The 14,395-nt window shown below is 46.3% G+C and overlaps 2 protein-coding genes across 2 annotated transcripts in view; one reads left to right on the plus strand and one right to left on the minus strand.

Annotated features, from left to right (window-relative positions):
• USP4 (ubiquitin specific peptidase 4) overlaps nucleotides 1–8,262 on the plus strand; it is a 37,516-nt gene extending 29,254 nt beyond the window's left edge. Inside the window, exons 13-21 of the mRNA XM_005422534.2 lie at nucleotides 661–852; nucleotides 1,451–1,539; nucleotides 2,435–2,650; nucleotides 2,726–2,796; nucleotides 3,148–3,263; nucleotides 3,747–3,896; nucleotides 4,560–4,663; nucleotides 5,712–5,800; nucleotides 5,920–8,262. Of these exons, the coding sequence (XP_005422591.1) occupies nucleotides 661–852; nucleotides 1,451–1,539; nucleotides 2,435–2,650; nucleotides 2,726–2,796; nucleotides 3,148–3,263; nucleotides 3,747–3,896; nucleotides 4,560–4,663; nucleotides 5,712–5,800; nucleotides 5,920–6,021 (1,129 nt within the window). The 3' untranslated portion in view covers nucleotides 6,022–8,262. The remainder of the gene's footprint in view (nucleotides 1–660; nucleotides 853–1,450; nucleotides 1,540–2,434; nucleotides 2,651–2,725; nucleotides 2,797–3,147; nucleotides 3,264–3,746; nucleotides 3,897–4,559; nucleotides 4,664–5,711; nucleotides 5,801–5,919) is intronic.
• A 1,158-nt stretch (nucleotides 8,263–9,420) lies between these two features.
• EMC3 (ER membrane protein complex subunit 3) lies at nucleotides 9,421–14,389 on the minus strand. Its single transcript, XM_005422535.2, has 8 exons — nucleotides 14,332–14,389; nucleotides 14,201–14,258; nucleotides 13,345–13,438; nucleotides 12,619–12,723; nucleotides 11,870–11,951; nucleotides 11,639–11,718; nucleotides 10,988–11,070; nucleotides 9,421–9,668 (listed from the first exon to the last, which is right to left on the minus strand). Exons 3-8 carry the CDS (start codon nucleotides 13,349–13,351, stop codon nucleotides 9,540–9,542), a joined length of 486 nt encoding a protein of 161 aa, XP_005422592.2. The 5' UTR covers nucleotides 13,352–13,438; nucleotides 14,201–14,258; nucleotides 14,332–14,389; the 3' UTR covers nucleotides 9,421–9,539.
• Between the last annotated feature and the right edge of the window lie 6 nt (nucleotides 14,390–14,395).

A 14,395-nucleotide genomic window follows, 5' to 3' on the forward strand; every position in this document is an offset into this window, starting at 1 on the left:
TGTAATGAATGGGCCTGAAGGAAACAGTGTGATAGTGTTGGAGCATGTGGTTACTTTTGCCTCTCCTCTGACAGCTGCAAATACCTCATTTGCTGTTTAACCCAGGGCACAAACTGCGTCACAGTCTCCTCACTGTTCTCCCAGGCTGTTTGTTGTCTTCCAGAATTTTTCTTGTTTGTTTACTGTCCTTGGATTTTTCTGTGAAGCAGATGTTTCCAGACTCTTGGTTTTATGAAACATTAGCTGCTCAGTGATGTGAGCTCAGGCCATAAAACTGATTGAGAGGCTGGCAGAATGCAAGACCCAAGGTATCAACAAGATTTCTTTCTCCAGGGGGAACAAACACTGTTAGAAGAATTTCAAAGTACATTTAGTATTTTTCACTGGCGGAGTTGTCAAGGTAGTGTCTTGGGAGGTGATTGGTAACAGGGGTTTGAATTAGGAATAAAGACAGAGGGAAGGTGGCAGCTGAGTCATTTGCAGGTGTGTGTCCTGTGCCAGTGTGAGCCGTGGGGTGTGCTCAGGGAACTGCTCTGTAGCATGAGGACAGCACAACCCTCTTGTACTGTTGGAGAGACTTGAACTGAGTTCATATTGGTCCTACCTGCTGTGCTTCTTGGCAGTGGAAATAACCCCTGGAAATACCTATCTTTCAAACAGGTATGAAGTTTGCAAGCCGAGCGAGGATGGCTCAGAGTATGTTACTCTCTCCATTTACTTTCGGGAGAAGACAGTGAGGCAATCCAGCAACACTTCAGGGACTGTGCTCTTTGGGCAGCCGCTGTTAATATCTGTGCCCAAGCACAAGCTCACTGTGGATCACCTGTACAGTGTGGTTTTGGAGCAGATCAGGTAAGTCATGGCTGTACCTTTGAATCCTGTGCCAAGCTCTAGAGATTGCTTATTCAATTACACTGTAATAGGATTACTGAATCCTTGTTAGCAGGGAGAATTTTCCTTGATTTGTGTGGGTTGTACAAACCAGGATTTGCATTGCATTAGTGTCTGGAGGCCCCAGGGACATTTCAAGGTCCTGGTTTTGTCAGCTTTGTAACAGATATTGCTGGCTCAGCTTTGCAAAAGGAATCAGGAGCAGAACTGAGGGCATGTTTTCAGGGCTCACAGATGGGCCACCATAACTTACTTCTGCCTTTTCAATATGCAGCCAGTGAAACATGGAACAAGCAGTGAGAGAAAAGATTTAGGGAATTGTTGTTTGATTCATTTTGAGGGCTCTTGGTGCTGCCATGTAAATGGTGCTGTACAGGTTGGGTTCTGGTTTGCTGGGGGGATTTGGGCAGTTCTTGGTGCTGCCATGTAAATGTAAATGGTGCTGTACAGGTTGGTTTCTGGTTTGCTGGGGGGATTTGGGCAGCAGGAGCTGATGATGGAGGAGTTCTGGTGCACAGCTCCAGTATGGTTGTGTAAGAAATGTATCCCTTCTCTTCAGCCGCTGTGTGAAACTCCCTCTGGCAGAAGAATACTCCCCACCCTGCCCAGACAGAGGAACCTGCAATGGCTCCAATGGTGTGGTTGAAGGTAAAGCCCTTTCAAAATCTGCTGGAAGCTTTTCAGCACTTTAGCTTTCTAACAGCATTTGTTTTGTGCTGTATGTATTTGGCTTAAGCTCTAGCAGGTAGTTTCTCCACCATGATTAAACCACACTGTTGTGCTTGACATCTGCTTGGTACAGGGAGAATCTTGTAGACCATTTCCTTCCTAGGGAGATCAGATGTGCAGCAGCTGAAGAACAAGGATATGGATGTGCATTCATCCTGACCAGTGTTAGGGAAGTCCTTGCTTAATTGAGGTGTCCAGGTGCCTCTCTCCAGAGGCAACCCTTCCTGACATGCCTTTTGGTGATGAAAACTGGCCTGTTAGGTCGCAAAGACTGTGGAGAAATTTGTCTGGAGGACATAGAATCAACAGTCTCATTCCTAGGCCACATGCTCTCTAGGAAGCTTTTAATGCTGATGGCACATGAGTGTTTCCCTTTTCTGTTTGAAGTGATTCTCTAGTGTAGCCCTGAGGGTAACAGCTGCAATTAAGCTAAATGGGGGAAAAAACTGCCCATTTTGCCCAAAGAATGGAAATAACTTTCCTGGTGACTTACATACTCCTTTCTTTGAAGACACTCAGCAGCAACCTTGCTGATTCTCTGTTGGGGATGCTTCTTAGGGTGTGCTGCCAGAAGGAGTCATTGTTAACCTGCAAACTGAGCACTCTCCTAAACTGGCACCTGCTAAAGGAGAAAATACAGCTTCAGAGGGAGTGGTTAGCAAGCAGAGATTTCTTTTTCTGTGTGCCTTTTCATTGCTTCCCACACAAGTGGTGTGTGTTGTACAGGCTGATGCAAAAGGCTGTCCATGGGAGGTGTCAGGCTAAACTTCCATTGAAGCCCTGTTACATTGTCCTTGTTTAAATGTTTGTCCAGGTGACATTGAAGAGATGGAGCATCAGGATGGTGGAGAGGAAGGCAAGGAAAAGCTGACAGAAGCTGACCCCTGCCACTCAGAGGGTTGTATGCAAGTGGAGTCAGCAAGAGACCTTCAGCCTTGCAAGAAACAGCATTTCACTTTAAGCCTTGTAAATTCCTCTGGGACCTCGGAGATAAACTCCATTGTTGAAGGAAAAATCTTAAAACTGAATGGTAATTATTTCTTTGCTTTTTTTTTTCCCTTTCTTCTTTTACACCTGTGCAATAAATATTTCCTTTTTTTTGTAGCTTTTTCTGCAGTTGCTATTGACTGGGATTCTGAGACACGGAGGCTGCTGTATGATGAACAGGAGGCACAGGTTGTAGTATGCTCCTTTCATAAGTCATCTATGTAAATTTGCATGGTATTTAAAGGGTGACAGTAGACAGTGTTCTGGTGGGTCATCTTTTTAACAGAATAAACTGTTTTTTTGTAGCAGAATAAGACTGTTTTTACTGTCTTGATAAAAGCTCTAAACCCAAGTGAGGACATATATTTTCTCTTAAGGACTATTTAGCATAAGAAAGAGTGGCTGGAAGCTGGAGATGATTGTCTGGGTGGGGAAGGAGGCGCAGAAATAGGCAGTGTGGGGAAAGTGAGCATGTAATTTCTTGATGTCAGGGATTATAGAGTACATGGAATTGAATAAAGTACCCGTCTCTTTCACTAGGCATTTGAAAAACATGGAAGCATGCTACAGCTACAGAAGAAGAAGGCTGTTGTAGCCCTCAGAGACTGCATAGAGCTCTTCACTACTATGGAAACACTTGGTGAACATGACCCGTGGTAAGAACCTCTGCCTGCCTGCCATATTTACCATCAAATGTAACTGTTTGAGTTCACATGATTTTTCATGGGATTCTTATATTTTCCCAGGTCTGTCCTTTTGTCCTCATCTTTGAGAAGTCTGTTAGATCTGTATTAAGTCATTGACTCAATAGGCTGTGGACATGGGTTAATAAAAGTATTTGTTTCCTGCCTATATTTCAGAAAAAAAGTATAAGTGGGAATGCAGCTTCCAATAACCAGTGTATTTTTAAAAGTTAGTTTTTGTACAATGTGCAGTCAACTTGCCACAGGACTATAAAATGAAAGCAAGTTGGAGTTTGGAATTCTCTGAGGCAGAACGTTCACCTGCATATTCCACAGGCAGTGTGCCTTCTGTCAGGCAGGGACTGTGCTTGTGCTAGTGAGGCATCTTTAATGGAAGGCCAGAAGCTTTTCCTTTGATGCAGTCATTAATTTCCTTGCTTGTTACTCCTTCCTTAGGTACTGCCCTAACTGTAAGAAACATCAGCAGGCCACGAAGAAGTTTGACTTATGGTCTTTGCCCAGGATTTTGGTGGTACATTTAAAACGCTTCTCGTACAGCAGATACTGGAGGGATAAACTTGACACGGTTGTGGAATTCCCCATCAGGTAGGATTCTTCTCTCAGGCTAGGAAGAGCTTGGTCAAGAAAGATGTACTTCTGCTGTTTCTGTTAGGTGGGTTTGTTGTAAAGGCTGTAACTGGAGCAAGTGTTTTCTGTGTTTGAATGGCTGGACAGCAGGCATGAGTTGAGAGGGTTAGTGTTTTTGGGGGATGGTTTTCGTGAATGCTATTTAGCTTTCTACATCTCAAAGAGCATTAGTTACTAGCAGGTACTGTTTCTTCTGAAATTCACTTGAGCCCATGTGATTCAACCAAGAGAACCTCTGTAGCAATTCTAGCAAATTTTTTTGGCAGTGCTGCACTTGGAGTATTGAGTACTGCACAATTACAAGATGAAAGCCTGCCTTGTCCCTCTGCTTCTACTTGCTAGCATCCTGCTGTGGGATGAAGCATATCCCTTACTATTCCTGTCTCACTCTTCATGCCTACACAGGGACACTCCAAGCTGTGTTTTATTCAACACCTCCCTCTAAACCTGGCAGTGCTTGGAGTGTTTATCAGGACCTGCCTTGTGTGGGAGGGATAACAAGCCTGGTCTTCACACTTAACAACATCTGGCCCCTCAGCAGCAGGGCAGCACTGCTGCCATGCTTCAGTTCCTAAATAGTGATGGTCACTGGTGTACTGATAGTTTTGTGTTTCCTTCCAGGGGTTTGAACATGTCTGAGTTTGTCTGTGACCCAAGAGCAGGCTCATATGTGTATGACCTCATTGCAGTATCCAATCACTATGGAGCCATGGGAGTGGGCCACTGTGAGTAACTGCTGCTGTGTCCTTGGTGTGCAAGGAAACGTGGGCACAGGGGACATGGGAGGGCTCTGCACTGGGACACCTCAATAGCCCTCACCTAAGGTGTCTGCTCCAAAACTTGCTCTGTGTTCTGTGTGCAGGCGAGTATTGGATTGGGATCCTGTTAGGCATGGAGAACAGATAGGTAGCAGCACTTTGGCCTGAGGTCTCACTGATGCCTGGGGGACCCTGGTTAGTTGTCATTAGTTTGTGTGATGGTGTTCCCCAATTTATGAGTGGAGTTAAAATTTTTCAGTGCTGAACCTGAGATTCTGACACTGGCTGACAGTAGAATGTCTCCACCTTTGCACTGATAAGGACTGACATAGGAAAATGTCATTTCATCAAGAGAAAACCCAGTTACTTACAAGTTTTGTACATGATGAGTACAAAACTGTGTTTTCTGTCACTGGTTTTGCTGCAGCACAAATGAAAAGTGTCTGTAGGTGAGTTACCTGTATCAGGTGTCCTTGCAGATCCATGCTCTAGGTGACACTTGTAAAACCACCCAGAAGCAATTCACCATGAGAGGATGACAAACTCCTGTAGCTGAAGGGGTATGTGTTCTGAGGCTGGGGATCACAGTCACAGAATCTTGGCTGGAAGAGATGTTTAGGGACTTCTAACTTCATTCTTGAGTGAGGATTCTGAAGAACCAGATCAGATCCATTAGCAGAAAACTTTTCTTTCAAGTGAAAATGCAGAGTCTTAAACTGTGTGTGTTAGGGAAAGCTCTGACTCAAGAGCAGTGAGCAAAGCCCACTCTGTTTTTCCCCTGGTTTCCCTGTATCTCAGCTGTCAGGGCTAAGCCTGGTGTGTGGAACCCGGTCCTAGACTAGCTGGGCCAGCTGGCATGTTGCAGATGTTCAGGTTGGTTAACTAGGCTTGGGGCAGGCAATGCCAAAGCTGGCTGCTGGCCTCCCATGCACACGTGGTTGGAGTCCCAGTGTCCCAGGTGTGCATTCCCTGCTGGCCCTGCCCAGCCTGCTGAGCTGCAGTTCCTCCCTGACAGACACTGCCTACGCCAAGAACAAGGTGAATGACAAGTGGTACTACTTCGACGACAGCAGCGTCTCGGTGGCTTCAGAAGACCAAATAGTGGTGAGTATTTGGCTTGAGGGTGTTGCAGCTCTGTGCTGAGTGTGTGGTTCCCTGCTTTGTGTGACACTGCAGCCAAGCTGTGTGGATGGTTTCAGGTGGGTTTTCTCTCTGTTTGGTAGACAAAAGCTGCGTATGTGCTGTTCTATGAGCGCCGAAACAGTGAGGAACATTCTGCCCCTTCTGCTCCCCAGGAAGAGTGTGATGGCATGGACACCAACTAAGCACCACCTCCAGCACTCAGCCACCATAGTAGTGGTTGCTCTTGTAAAGCAATGCCTGAGGCGCCTGAAAATTTTTCTTCCTTCTGTAGGGGTCAAGCAGAAAATCAAGCACTGAGAGATTCAGTGCTGGGGGTTGCAGAATAGCACTGAAGAGCCAGGAATAGGTGCTGACACTTGGGTATTTAGAGGCCAAAAATAATATATATTGGAGCTTCAATAAAGTTCTTTTTAAAATCTGGCTGAGCTGTGTGGCTGGGGGCTGGGGCTGTGGTTCTTGGGCTGAGGGTTGTAGCTGGGGTTGGGAGAGGACAGCCTGAGCTGGAGGCCAGCACAGCTGAGCCTTGAGGGGCCTGTGGAGGAGAATGGTGGGTACGATTCTGTGAATCGGCATTGGGGCTTCCTGCCAACTCTCTGGTGTTGCTGTTGGGCCCTGCCTGTGTCAGGGAGGCCTCCTGCACCCTTTCTGGAGCTCAGTTCAAATCTTTGTACATCTGGTCTGTTGCAGTCTCTGCCATTGTACCTAGGTCTCCTGGCAAAGCAACAAACGTTTCTCTTGCTTGCATCCTTTCACTGATGCATTTGAGGCTCTCCTGGGCAGCATTTTTCATGTGAACACTGAATCCAGTGATGCAGGAATCTCGGCCAGAATTGAATCATACCTGCCTGTGGCGTGGCATATGTGCAGGCTGATCCCCATGGAGATGCAGGTTACAGCTGCTCTGGTTCCTGTTCTTCTGCAGAGAAAATACCATCCATAACATTGATGATTTCTTGTCTTTTCCATCTCCTACACCCCTCACTTCCAGGCTGCTCTGTAAGCACTTTTCTGCTGCCAGCATTTCTCCTATGGTTTGTGCAGTGACAGCATTTTTATCCTTTTTTGCTCATTTATGTCTCCAGCCAAGCTCAGCACTGTGTCCCCAGAGCTGTCACCTGTATGGGTGACAGCCCAATGCAATGGATTGTGTGAGTTTTCAGCCTTTTCTCTTGCAACTTTGGTTTTTTTTGACTGCTCTTTCAGCCCTCCTCCACCCTTGAGTGCTGCCTTTCTATCCTCACCCAATCACCCTCTGTGGGGCTGCAGGTGTCATAGTCCTGTCCCAGGTCCTGTTTGCCTCTGCTGTTCAGTGGTTCTGCTCCATCCTTTTATCACAACTGGCAGATGCTCTTCCCTCTGTCCTCCTTTACTGTGTGCTGCTTTTTAGGATTCAAGTCCAGCTTTCTTGAAACGAGACTCCTCTGAGTCTCAGTGGAGAACTGGTCTTCCATGTGAAAAATGGGAAAAATTCCAGAGCCTTAGCCTGTATTTTTTAGGGAAACATCTAGCTCAAGGTAGTGAACCAAACAGGAAGGTTTTTCCTTCTTAGATCCAGTGTGTTGGCAGAATGAAAGGCTGAGACTGGCCATCAGTGTGCTTTTTGTTCCCTCTGGAATATGTGCTTGCAGCAGCTGTGGCTTCAGTGTGGCCATCACCTGTGGTGGTCAGCAGTGCTCATCCATTTAACTCCAAACTTTCCACCTCAGCCCCACCTTTCTGCAGCCCAGGCAGTGCCTGAAATTGCATTGTGCCTGTCCCTGCACCCTGGCAGGGCAGCACAGGCAGCCCTTGGCCAGGGCACTGGAAAGTGAGGAGGAGGAGGAGGGGGCATTGTCTCTAGCCGGCATGCTGCTGATGTGATTCTCCTTTGTGGAATTAGCTTTAAAGCATTAAAATTTAAATTTTGAGATCACAATTGCTTAGTTGCTTCTGCTGTTTCATTTTATTTTTATTTTTGCAACTCTTAATATTGAATTTTTTTTCCTTATTACTGAGGGGAGCATGCAAAAAGCAACTTTTAAGCTGTAGCACTGCACTGAAATTACTCTAATCAGCATTTTTTTGTTTGTTTTACCCTGAAAGTAAGTCATGTGGGCATTCCAAAATGGGGAGTGGAGGAAAGAGAGGACAGTAGAAGACCTTTTTAAAAGATAAATCAATCTGAAGTAGCCTTTGTCCTCCTCCTCACCTCCCTACCTGTGCTGACACTGAGAAATGCATCTGTGGGGTTCAATCTCAGATCCTGAACAGACTCTGTTGTACTGCAGAACAAGCAGCCCAGCTCTGCTTTCTCTGCCTCTGAGCTGCTGGGCTTTGGCTGGTGTGTGTGTGCTGTAATACCAGACTGTTTTTTAGACTAGCACTTTGTAAGTGGCTGGCTCTGTTGTACAAAGAGGAAAATTAAAGAGTGGTTTGCACTGAAACTGGGTTCTGTTGTATTTTCAGCTTTCATGACATGGTCTAGGACTGCTGGTTGTGGGGTTGCCTGGTGCTCTAGGAGAAATTTGGGCTGGGGGAGGGTGGAAGAGGATGCTGTAGAGCCAGTGGGGATCCAGGAGAAGATGAGCTGTTGAGGGCACAGCTCTGCACAGCTGAGGGTTCACTTTGCTCTAGTGTTGCCTTTTCTCCCTGCAGTGCTGGGTTGCTGGTACCTGGTGCTCTAGCAGAGCTGTCCTTGCTTTTTTGTGGTACTGGGCAGCTTCAGCTATGGTTTCATCCTTCCTCTTCCTCTGCAGACTCCTGGGAGGTCCTGGTCTTCCTTCTGTCCATTTTCTCCAGGGGTACCAGGGCTGCCACTGAGGTTCCTGTCCTGCAGCCTCTGTAATTTCCTCCTCCAGGCAACCTGAACACACTTGTGAGAGCAGGCTGGAAAAAGCTGAGGAAGTGCAGTGGGTTTGTGTGTGGTATTGTCCCAGTCCTGCAGGTCAAGGTGGGCTGTGAAACCATAGTGAGAAGGTTTGAAGTCTTCATGCCAGTATTACAGTGTAAGAACAGAGGAGCTTGATCTCAGCTGGAGCTCCTGAGGGTTAATGAGCCTTAATTAGAACAGCAGCTGCTGAGCTTTGCTCTGACGGGCTGCTCCCCAAAACATGGTGTGAAACCCATTGTGGGAAGAAGGGAAAGCACTGGGAAGGTATTTGGTGAGAACAGAAAATCAATATCACAGTCCTGCCTCAGCTCCTGCCTTGAAGAGGATTTACAGTGTTACCCTGAGATGAAGGTGCTCAGAATAAAGGGGGGACAAAATAACAACCTGAGTATGGAAGAGCTTCTTTTTACAAAGCATTTCTCTAGGTTGGGACTGTTCTCCCTGGGGAGGAGGTCTGAGGAGTTTCTACAGAGGGATAAGCCAGGAACAGTTGCTCCCTGTTCTCTACAGTGCAAGGTGGGCAGCTTAAAGCATTTATTATCCCACCTGGCCCAGTAAATAGCAGCCAGGCACTCTGCAGCACCCTGCTCACAGGCAGGAGAGGCTGTGTGGGCACTCAGGTGCTTACAAATGGACTTGGGAAGGATTAAATTAATAGGGAAATAGTGTGTCTGTGTGTCTATGGGCTCAAATCAAACTGAGGGCACTGCAGTTCTGAACATGATGTTTTTATTTTAATTGCAGCCTTGCTAAAATACATTATATAGTTCTAGATAACAGATTTATTTTCAAATAACTTTTACAAGAAGTGACAAAAGCATATTCTCAAATTCAGAAGATGGAGGTCTGAAGTTCTTCCTTAAACATGCCTTCAAAATGGAGGTCTTTTGCCATGAGCTCTTCTTCTACATCTTCTAAGGCCCACTGATGATCTGTCAATTCTAAGGCTTCCCATTCAGTCTGCATTGGCAGTGAACAGAAGTACAGAAGGAAAAGTAACATAGGATTAGTTAGGACAAGAACTACACAAAGCAGTGCTTGCTTTAAAAACTACAACAAACACTGATTTCTCTTAAAAGCCTGGCAATCCTAATCAACTCTCTGAAATCAGTGGTTTATGCTTAATTAGATGTTAGTTGCTCAATAGAAATTGCAGAAGAAATTAGAAAAACTACATTACCTGCTTTCTGCCAACCCTCTAACCTTCTGGAACAGTCCATGGCTTCTATAGCAGCCAGTTCTGTTCTGGTGGGCCAAGTGCTTTGCAGTGAGGTAATTCTTTAGTTCAGAGTTACTTGATAACAACAGGTAAGAGGCCAAAAATTTTGCACCTGATCACAGACTTGTGCACAAAGCCTGCAAAAAGCAATGTCACGTGATTCCCAGCAAGGGATTTGTATTTCTTGGCCAGAACACTTCTCTTGCAATATGGGCCTTTCCCCTTTTGTTTCTGCTGGAACATGTAGTGGGTTTTGGTCCCTGCAAGGCTGAATTGGCAGAAATGCTGTGGAGAGCCAGTACTGGGTGGAAGTGGAGTCAGTCCTGGCTGGAATTGCACCTCAGTGCTGAGTGTGGCAGAACAGCCAGTGCTCCAGCACTGCTGCAGCCATCCTCTTCCCTGGCTGAGCCTCTGCCTGGGCAGTGTGGGATCTTTAACCAGGAACGTTACTGAAAACAAACTGCAGGAGCAGGCCATCCCAACTTCCAAGGCAGCAGATGATGTGTGGCTAAACCTCTTCTACAGCACACAAAACCAGAAACCAGGTCTGTCCTCCTTGCATAGACCTGGACATAAACACAGGCAGAGGCAGACTAACAAGCAAGGGCCTATGGGAAGTGCTTTAGGAGAACTGCAAGACAGTAAATTGCTGATGGATTTTCCACTGAACTGACTGGCTTACTTGATTTTCTTTATACCCAAGTTTGATCAGGAGCCTGCTGGACTCATGCTCAGATGCACTATTAACACAACTTTTGGAGAGCCAGCTTCTGCTTTGGAACTATACCTCAAGGTAAAAAAACCCCTTCCTCAGCAAAAGCAGAGGATGGGACATAAATTCAGCTTTTGTACCAGTAATGATTGATCTGTCAGGTTTACTTCAGGGTATCTGGGCTCTGCCAGACCCAGTGTAACTCCCACAGCCTTCAGAAGCTGTCAGCTCTAATTTTAGGAACAGGAATCCAGAGCAATTCCCTTACTTGACACATGGAGATGAGTTACATGCAGCTTACAACCCTGCAAGCTCACACAAACAGGAGTGCAGGTGGCAATACTGTACCTTAAATGCTTTGTTAGTATCAGCTGGCATGGCCATTGCTGCCCCTGTCATTTGTTCTTGCATCACCCTGGACTGATCTGCAGCTGCAAATGAGAAATGAGAGGTTGATTTCTGTGCTATTAAACAGCATTCCCTGGAGCATGGTGCAGTTGGGAAGGTGTTTATCTGTAGATGAGAACAGTGCAGCAACAGCCAGAATGCAACACTGCTGTGCCAGGAGTCCTCACAAGACATCTTGCTCCCACCTGCTCTGTCTTAGCCAGATTTACATAAAATATGCAGAAAAATTGAGGAAAGTAGTTTTCTATTCCCAATGCACATCTGTCCTGCCCCACATCTAACATTAGGAAATCTCTGCAGTTTTCCTTAAAACCAATACTTGCTAGAAATAAAACTTTTGCACTGATGTGATGGGAAAGAAAGCCTGGGCTAACAACCATGGAAGTTTATGAGCCAGTGGCTGGTGCAGGAGATTTGGGTACTTGCTGCAGGTAATGTCAAACCTGGCCCATGGACAGTAAGTAATACCACAGAAACAAGAGAAGAATTCAGGAGCTTCTTGGCTGGAGACTCAGAAATCTTTTCCCAGCCTCCCCCAGACAACATCCCATGAAAGGGGGAGGCAGTTCCCAGAAATGGCAAGTGCCTTACCATTATCTTGGCCCAGGATGAGAGTATAAATGCTTCTGAGTCCAAACACATTCAAGAAGTACCAGGAAGCAGAGCTCACCCTGACAAATCAGAACAAGCACAGTTGTTGTCAGTTCAAAGCTGGCTCATGACCTCATTCCAGCAGCACACACAGACCAGCCAAGGGCTATTAACACATTCAACATTTTCCAAGTGGGAACTGGACCTTGCTTGCTGAGGACAGGGACTTACCAGGATGCATCCAAAGTGAGCAGCTCAATTCCCTGCTGCAGCATTGGTTTAAAACGCAGCGTCAGGGGAAACGGGACCTTTGCTGCAGGGTAAAGAAAAAAAAAAGCCCAATTTCACAAAGTGACACTGCATGACTGCAAAGCACAGGGCAAAGGCAGCAGGTAGCTCTTTTATTACATCTAATGTAGTCTGAGTGCAATGTGTACAATAAAAAGTTAACTTGGATTTTTGAAAAAGCCGCAGTTCTGTATTTTCTGAAACTTGATCAGGTGACCAAATCCTCAAAGGTATTACTTCAGTGACTGTAAAAGGGAAGGTCCCTTGTTAAAGAAACAGTTTTCACTTTACCCCCCACCCCGAATTATGAATTTAAATAAGTATTTTTGATGGGTACACTCCACACAGCCACACAGTAACCAATTCCCTGGACAGGTTCAGAGGAAAATCCCCTGTATCAACCTGACTTTTAGGCAGTTTTAGTAAAATACTGGTTTTGTCACTACAGTTGTTCCCAAGTACATGAGCTATCTTCTTTGAGACCACAACCAACACTCAGAAAACAATTTCCACCCTTTGCAATGGCACAAGCAAATCTGCTGCTCTTTACAAACTGCACAGTGCCAGAAGCCAAATTTATGCTGCTTCTAACTGACTGCTCTCAGGTCCAGGAGCAAACCTCTGATTGCAGCTCAGACCATCAAGGCCATCTTCAGAAACACAGCCAAACCCTTGTTACTCCAGACACTTACTTGTGACAAATCCTGAAAATGTCATGTTGATCCAACCACCAATGAGGATCATAGGCAGAACATTGGTTACATTCCCTTTCATCATATCTGTCAGCATGGTAGGATCTGCAAATCATAGACATGGTGTGAAGTAGCAGCACATCACAATAAAGAGAAACAAGTCATTACATGTCAGATAATTTAATTAAGAAACTGCATGAGACAACACTCCTGTCCCAGTATCTACGATTTTCCATTGCTGACAATACTTTGCAAAAGGAGATGAGCAGCCAGTGTGGTGGTGGCTGCTGCCACAGAGATGTTGTGTTCTGTGCTGTGTCCGACCCCATCCCTTGCCCCAGATCTCTGGACTTGCCTGACCCTGTCAGCTGACCTGGGTAGAGGAAGGACAACAAGCTCCTATTTGGATGTATCCATTAGTTAAATTAAATCACTTCAGAGAAGAGCCTCTTGGAGCTGGAGCAAAACACTGGCAAAAGGAGACAAGAGCAGGACTCCCACTCCTGGCTACCCTGAGGAGGTCAGGCCTCCTGAGATGCTGCAAGCAGCTCAAGTCTGAAGTTAAGCAACATGAAGCAATCTAATGTTTTTGTTATCCAAGAGAGGCATCTCACTCCCACCCATCCCTCACACTGCCTGAGCTCCCTGCAAAGCTGATTCACCTTCCACCCTCAGCAGAGAGTGCAGGTTTTTCTACCTGCCTGCAGTTAGGCTACCTTAACATACCTGTCATTGGTGAAGGAGGCACTACCTTTCTTTTTGTTTTCTTAAAAAATCCATCCTCGGGGTTATTAAAAAAATATTTCCGGGACAGGAAAGACTGAAAGCAGAGAAAGACAATGCCAACACCATAAGAAGTAAAAGGACAGAAGCATTAGTTCTTGCTCAGACATTCAGACATCTCATGAGTTCTTTCACAACGCACCTTCCTGGGATAGGTGCCTCACTGCCCATGTGTTCTAAAGGCCATCACATTTTTCTGCATCCAGAGTATCAGATCTCTGGCTTTCTAAAATTCTTAAAGTGATTATAAGAATTCTCTGAAGAGAAACCCATGTTAATTAAAGAGCTTTTAGTGTTTTGTGCAAATTCTTTGTGCTGAGGGAGCACCAATACTGATACATGGAACGTTCTCACTTGCCCAGCTGACCTCTGGATTTCACAGAATACACATTTGGTACCAACAGAGCCAACATGAGCAATGCATTTTTAGTTTAGCAAACATTTCAGCTGACATTGTATGACCACCTATCCCAAGCTAGCATTACATCCCTGTGTGCTTGCTGGCAGATATTAAACAGCAGTTTGGAGGCACATCTCATGTCAGCAGCATTCAGTTAAAACATCGAGCAGTGACAGCTAACACAAATGTCAAGGAAAAGACATGAACGGCGGTGCTGTATCCAAGATTCCTGGGAATCTGCCCTCCTGGACACTGCTGTGCCCAGGGGTGACCCGGCAGTGTCCGAGCCCGCGGGCCCTTGCGGGCGCTGCTCCTCCCGCGGCACCGCCCGGGCAGAGCCCCGCGCTCTGTGCTCCTTTCCCGGCCATCCCTGTACAGCCCGACCGCACAGCTCCGTACCTGCTTTGGAATGTATTTTCCATTTTCCCGAAGGACTCTGCTCCGGATCAGGACTTGGCTGGAAGAGAGACACGCGGCGTTAGCGGCCGGGCCGGGGGAGCGGGGCGGGCGGGGGTGAGGCGGGCCCTGACCTGTCGGACACCTGCTCCTGCGTGAGGCGCTTGTCGCTCTGCAGCAGGATGGACACGTAGTGCC

This window comes from Geospiza fortis, unplaced genomic scaffold (genome assembly GCF_000277835.1).
Source record: "Geospiza fortis unplaced genomic scaffold, GeoFor_1.0 scaffold78, whole genome shotgun sequence".
Taxonomy (NCBI): Eukaryota; Metazoa; Chordata; class Aves; order Passeriformes; family Thraupidae; genus Geospiza; species Geospiza fortis.

Excerpts from the sequence above, each read along its gene's own strand:
- EMC3 (XM_005422535.2), bottom strand. Across the intron at positions 11,952-12,618 it reads ATTTTCAGGATTTGTCACAA|CAAAGGTCCCGTTTCCCCTG; the intron begins GTAAGTGTCTGG and ends TTTACCCTGCAG. Across the intron at positions 11,071-11,638 it reads CATCCTGGGCCAAGATAATG|CTGCAGATCAGTCCAGGGTG; the intron begins GTAAGGCACTTG and ends TCTCATTTGCAG.